This window comes from Sander lucioperca, chromosome 2 (genome assembly GCF_008315115.2).
Source record: "Sander lucioperca isolate FBNREF2018 chromosome 2, SLUC_FBN_1.2, whole genome shotgun sequence".
Taxonomy (NCBI): domain Eukaryota; kingdom Metazoa; phylum Chordata; class Actinopteri; order Perciformes; family Percidae; genus Sander; species Sander lucioperca.
The window spans coordinates 48,326,768-48,333,705 of NC_050174.1; the positions used below are offsets into that span (position 1 = coordinate 48,326,768).

Genomic DNA, 6,938 nt, shown 5'->3' on the forward strand with positions numbered 1-6,938 from the left:
AACACAACATTAACACAACATTAACACAACATTAACACAACATTAACACAACATCAAAACAACATTAACACAACACAACATTAACACAACACAACATTAACACAACATTAACACAACACAACATTAACACAACATTAACACAACACAACATTAACACAACACAACATTAACACAACATTAACACAGCATTAAGACAACACAACATTAACACAACACAACATTAACACATTAACACAACACAACATTAACACATTAACACAACATTAACACAACACAACATTAACACAACACAACATTAACACACTAACACAACATTAACACAACACAACATTAACACATTAACACAACACAACATTAACACAGTACAACATTAACACAACACAACATTAACACAACATTAACACAACACAACATTAACACATTAACACAATACAACATTAACACAACACAACATTAACACAACATTAACACAACAGTGTGTTCAGGGTGGGGGGGCAGCTAGCGGATCAAGGAGAGCTACCGTTTGAGACAGAAATGAAATCACGCTGAAACCATGCAATCACCTTTAACAGGATAAACTGTCACCAGAGCAGGGGGAATGAGAGGGGGAACACCAGAGCAGGGGGAATGAGAGGGGAAACACCAGAGCAGGGGGAATGAGAGGGGGAACACCAGAGCAGGGGGAATGAGAGGGGGAACACCAGAGCAGGGGGAATGAGAGGGGAAACACCAGAGCAGGGGGAATGAGCACAGTGCACCTTTAACAGGATAAACTGTCACGTGATTCAGACTCCGTCTCCAGCGCTACGTTTTGGTTTTTAAGTGTTTGAGTTCTGAGCCCAAAGTGATCTCGGTGCACCAAGTGTTTTCATCATCAAGTGTTGTCATTCATCTCCAGTAGAAGAACTAATCTCTGTTTAAACTAACACACCCAAAGCTCATATCTCATCAACATCCTGGTATACTGGACACAAACAGGAGACTCCTCCCACTGCAGGTAGTTACCATGGTAACGTTAGTAGGGCTCTGAAACACCAGAGCAGGGGGAATGAGAGGGGGAAACATCAGAGCAGGGGGAATGAGAGGGGGAAACGCCAGAGCAGGAGGAATGAGAGGGGGAAACACCAGAGCAGGAGGAATGAGAGGGAGAAACACCAGAGCAGGGGAATGAGAGGGGGAAACACCAGAGCAGGGGGAATGAGAGAAGGAAACACCAGAGCAGGGGGAATGAGAGGGAGAAACACCAGAGCAGGGGAATGAGAGGGGGAAACGCCAGAGCAAGGGGAATGAGAGGGGGAAACGCCAGAGCAGGAGGAATGAGAGGGAGAAACACCAGAGCAGGGGAATGAGAGGGGGAAACACCAGAGCAGGGGGAATGAGAGGGGGAAACGTCAGAGCAGGGGGAATGAGAGAAGGAAACACCAGAGCAGGGGGAATGAGAGGGAGAAACACCAGAGCAGGGGAATGAGAGGGGGAAATGCCAGAGCAGGGGGAATGAGAGGGGGAAACGTCAGAGCAGGGGGAATGAGAGAAGGAAACACCAGAGCAGGGGGAATGAGAGGGAGAAACACCAGAGCAGGGGAATGAGAGGGGGAAACGCCAGAGCAGGGGGAATGAGAGAAGGAAACACCAGAGCAGGGGGAATCAGAGGGGGAACACCAGAGCAGGGGGAATGAGAGGAGGAAACACCAGAGCAGGGGGAATGAGAGGGGGAAACGCCAGAGCAGGGGGAATGAGAGGAGGAAACCTAGCAGCAGATTTTCCTTTATAAACCAAAACGTAGCAGAGGAGATATAGTTTCTCTTCCAACCATTTCCGTCTGTCCGTCTCCGCTACACACCATCAACACGTTCAATCTGAAGACAGCGTGTAGCACTTTGTTCCATTTCCTGCTTGAAGGACACGTTTCCTCTGAACGGCGTGCAGCGAGCGCTGAGGTTATTTTTCTCTGTTTGGGGGCGTGTCGGAGATGTTAGCCAATCAGCAGCGACGTGTCTGTGAACTGGTGGTGATAGAAAGACATAGCAGGGTTTAAAGTAACAGTTAGTGACATTCTGTCAGGGCTGACCACAGCTGACCGCCGCTGAGCGCCCCGCCTACAGGGAGATTGTGCCGAGTTATTGTTTTGAACTTTATGTATTTTTTACAATTTTAGTTTTTTATCTGATTGTTATATGAACTAAAGTCTTCTGCTTCTTCTCTTTGTCTCAGAATACTTTTTCTTATTTCTTCTGTTTTTGTTTTGCTGTAATTTGTGATTTTTTACAATAATTAGAATAAAATAATTAATATCTCTTTTGTATGAAGAACTCATCTTTATTTATTTACTTTTTTAATTTTTTATCATTGTTGTTGTTATGAACTTAGTGTTTGAATAAATAAAGTGTTTTAGTATAACTAACTAAAAACTAGGGAATTACTGGAACTGTTGGGTCTTTGTAAACTACAGAGTGTGGTCTAGACCTACTCTATCTGTAAAGTGTCCTGAGATAACTCTTGTTATGATTTGATACTATAAATAAAATGGAATTGAATTGAATAACTATGACAGTATTCTTTGACATCACATCCTGTCACATTGAGAGTAGTCTATATCCACCATGCTCCACTTCTGGGATAGCTCCGGTGCCGCCAGATGTCCGTCCCCTTCCTGTGTCTCTGTGTTGGCGTTCTAACCTCTGGTGGATTTGTGAGGACTATGGTTAACTGCTCCTCAGATCTCTGCAGGGTAAATCCAGACAGCTAGCTAGACTATCTGTCCAATCTGAGTTTTCTGTTGCACGACTAAAACTACTTTTGAACGTCCACATGTTCCACCAAAACAAGTTCCTTCCTGAGACTATTTAGCAGAGGCACCGTGGCTCCGTCCGGAGCTTAGCCCCGCCCAAGATGATTGTGATTGGTTTAAAGAAATGCCAATAAACCAGAGCACGTTTGTCTCCCATCCAGGAATGCTGTGTGGACTAGACAGACCTTCCTCCACAGAGCTGTGGACATCAATGCGAGACTAATAAAGAGAAATGCTGTTAATTTAAGTTGGGCTTTTATTGTGAAGGGTAGAACCGGAAGTAGAAGCACTGTTGCCTGTTTGAGAGTTAAATAAAGATTGTTTCCGTTCACACTTTGTCTTTATTAAACTCTCTAATAACTTCCGTCTATAGATCATTTAAATATTATTAACATATTAAACTCTGTCAATAGATCATTTAAATATTATTAACATATTAAACTCTCTAATAACTTCTGTCAATAGATCATTTAAATATTATTAACATATTAAACTCTAATAACTTCTGTCAATAGACAGGTTTCCTGTTTCCAAACATTACAGGGTGCGTGTGCATACCAGGGGCAGAAAGCCAGACTGGTGAGCTGGTCCACTACTGCAACAACCTGAAGTATTTAAGCTTTCCTTATTATTTGTATATAACTGCTGACTCAATAAACGTGATTTTAGTTGGATGTTTGTCTGTCTTTAAGTTTGCAGTGTTACTGTGATGTAAATGTATGGCTATAATTATCATTTTAGGTTAACGTAATAGCCAATGTTAGCAGCAGGGTTACCCCGGAGTGTACCCCTATGGTTGGTAAAATAATGGCCAGGATTCCTGGGAAAAGGTACGATATGTGTGTCTCCATTTCAACCATCACTGCAGGTTGACTGGTTTTAGCAGCAGAGGTTGATTGTGGGCGAGAGGGCGACAACACTGTCGTGGTTAGCTCGCCGAAACTCTACTGCTGCTGCCTCGGCAACGTTAGCTAATGTCCACTAGCGTACAGGCTAACTATAGCCAGTTAGCTTTGTGTGTAACATAATAAAACCCACCCATCTCGTAGGAGCGAAGCTTAATATTTTATTCAATTACATTATGGTACAAAATCAGAATCAGAATCAGAAATCAGAATCAGAAAGGGTTTTATTGCCAAGTACGTTGCACATACGAGGAATTTGTCATGGTGTTGTTGGAGCATGTCACACATACAAATATAAGAAGGATAAAAAGAATATAAACAATATAAGTATAAACATATACACACAGTACGTATTAATAACAATAAAATAAATTTAAATAAATAGTAAATAGTAAAGGAAAAGGAGCAGTAACGCCACAGGTCTTATGTTGACAACGTGGACGCAGATATTAGAAACTCCAAAGGCAGTCGTAATATTTACCTAGCAGGCTAGGCTAACGCTGTTGCGCTAAAGTTAACAAAACATCGGCGTAGCTAGCAGAGTGAGCTAGCAGTCTAAACTTGTCTCGAGTACGGACCTTTAACTATCTACGGTCCGGACTCGAGTACTACAGCCCTGACAGGTAGATATCACTCATATATATAGATATATATATATATATACACTAGGGTATATATATATATATAGATATCACTTAGCTGAACAACTGAACAAGCTGCAGCTTTTCTGACTGATCCAATGGGAGCCTGACTCTTACATATATCTTTCTGCCGCAAGCAGTGATGATGTTGCCGAGAAATCCATGTATCGATCATTTATATATTATTAACATATTAAACTCTAATAACTTCTGTCTATAGATCATTTATATATTATTAACATATTTAACTCAGACTCTTAAACTCAGTAGTTTAAGAGCTATATATATATATATATATATATATATATATATATATATACATATACTGAGTATATATATATATATATTCATTCTTCCAACGGGCAAAGCAGCGTGCTGTTTACAGGAAGTCGTTTGTCAGTCCCGTGACGTCATCAGAGTGCGTCGGCGGAAGCATGGAGCGGTGGTGGAGGACCGGAGCGACCTGGTTGTTGGGAGCGGGGCTCGGAGCTTCAGTGAGCCGCCTGCTGAGCGCTAGATGCCGGGAGGAGGAGGCGGAGAGACCCGGGGGTGAGGAGACTCTGCTGGGGAGAGTCCCGGTACTCCCGGTACCGACAATACTACCGGGGGTCCAGGCCGCCGACTTACAGGTTAGAGAGAGAGAGAGAGAGAGAGAGAGAGAGAGAGAGAGAGAGAGAGAGAGAGAGAGAGAGAGAGAGAGAGACAGAGACAGAGAGAGAGAGAGAGACAGAGACAGAGAGAGTGAGTGAGACAGAGACAGACAGAGACAGACAGAGACAGAGAGAGAGAGAGAGAGAGAGTGAGACAGAGACAGAGACAGAGAGAGAGAGAGAGAGAGAGAGAGTGAGACAGAGACAGAGAGAGAGAGAGAGAGAGAGTGAGAGTGAGAGTGAGACAGAGACAGAGACAGAGAGAGAGAGAGAGAGAGAGAGAGAGAGAGAGAGAGAGAGAGAGAGAGAGTGAGAGTGAGACAGAGACAGAGAGAGAGAGAGAGAGAGTGAGAGTGAGAGTGAGACAGAGACAGACAGAGAGAGAGAGAGAGAGAGAAAGAGAGAGTGAGACAGAGACAGAGAGAGAGAGAGTGAGTGAGTGAGAGAGACAGAGAGAGAGAGAGACAGAGAGAGAGAGAGAGAGACAGAGGGAGAGTGTGTGTGTGTGTGTGTGTGTGTGTGTGTGTTTTTGTGTATATGTGTGTGTTTCTCTGTGTGTGTGTGTGTGTGTGTGTGTGTGCATTTCTCTGTGTGTGTGTTTCTGTGTGTGTGTGTGTGTGTGTGTGTGTGTGTGTGTGTGTATTTCTGTGTGTGTGTGTGTGTGTGTCTGTGTATATGTGTGTGTTTCTCTGTGTGTGTGTGTGTGTGTATTTCTCTGTGTGTGTGTTTCTGTGTGTGTGTGTGTGTGTGTGTGTGCATTTCTGTGTGTGTGTGTGTCTGTGTATATGTGTGTGTTTCTCTCTGTGTGTGTGTGTGTGTGTATTTCTCTGTGTGTGTGTTTCTGTGTGTGTGTGTGTGTGTGTGTATTTCTGTGTGTGTGTGTCTGTGTATATGTGTGTGTTTCTCTCTGTGAGTGTGTGTGTGTGTGTGTTCAAGGGGTTTTCAATGTTTCTGTTTTTTTTAACTTTAATAAATTCCAAAAGTCAACGAGGAATCCTGTCAAATAATCCTGATTTTAATATTAACCAAAATAATTGTGATTTCCCTAAAAAAGAACAGAACCTTCTTCAGATAAGAAGTACATTAGTGTACCTGTGTGTGTCTGTCTGTCTGTGTGTGTGTGTGTGTGTGTGTGTGTGTGTCTCTGTGTGTGTGTGTGTGTGTGTGTGTGTGTGTCTGACTGTGTGTGTGTGTGTGTGTGACATCATCAGGTGAGTCCTGGCGGCTCCGGAGCGGTGATGAAGTACGGCTTCCCCTCGCTGGCCAACATCAAGACGAGAGAGTCCTACGTCACCTCGTACGACCCCCGAACACGCACTGCATCCTGGGTAATAGAGAGGCTGGACCCCGCCTCCCTCAGCGGCCCCTCCAACAGGAAGTACTGCGACTTCAAGGAGGACGACAGGTCAGACAGAAAGTAGCGACAGCGCGGCGTCAGCGCGGCGACAGCACGGCGTCAGCGCGGCGGCAGCGCGGCGTCAGCGTGGCGTGAGCGTGGCGACAGCGTGGCGTTTTCTATAAAGGTGTCTGAGGCGGCACTGCTGCTAGCCTTGTATGTAAACATGGATGTTTCCCATGAACATAAATATATTCTGATCTGATTACAGCAAAGACATGTCGGCAGTATTGACGGCAAAATAGGCTCCAGAATATTTCCTTCTGTTACCATGGGAGCCGATATAAAAACTCACACGCTCACGCAGCCGACACGCTGGGACAGTCCCCGGTTTCGGTGACCTGTCCCCGGTTTTCACTGTGACTGACAGACCCGATATTGGAATGAAAGAAAGGAACCATTGACCAAACGTGCCCACATTTTACGATGCTAAAATTCCTGATTATTTACATGAAGTCTGGTGGGTTTAGCGATCGCAATTTCGCGAACTTTTTATCTTTTAAAAAAGGATCTTACTCTTTAACAGAAAGGTCGACCTCCTTAGAAATCCTTTCCATA

At 44.0% G+C, this 6,938-nt stretch overlaps 1 protein-coding gene across 2 annotated transcripts in view; it reads left to right on the forward strand.

Moving 5' to 3' along the window:
* Positions 1–4,716: 4,716 nt before the first annotated feature.
* Positions 4,717–6,938, forward strand: part of endog (endonuclease G) — a 28,588-nt gene continuing 26,366 nt past the window's right edge. For both annotated transcript variants that reach the window (XM_031309398.2, XM_031309397.2), the window contains exons 1-2: positions 4,717–4,963; positions 6,196–6,389. In XM_031309398.2, coding sequence (XP_031165258.1) covers positions 4,769–4,963; positions 6,196–6,389 — 389 coding nt within the window. In that variant the 5' untranslated portion in view covers positions 4,717–4,768. The remainder of the gene's footprint in view (positions 4,964–6,195; positions 6,390–6,938) is intronic.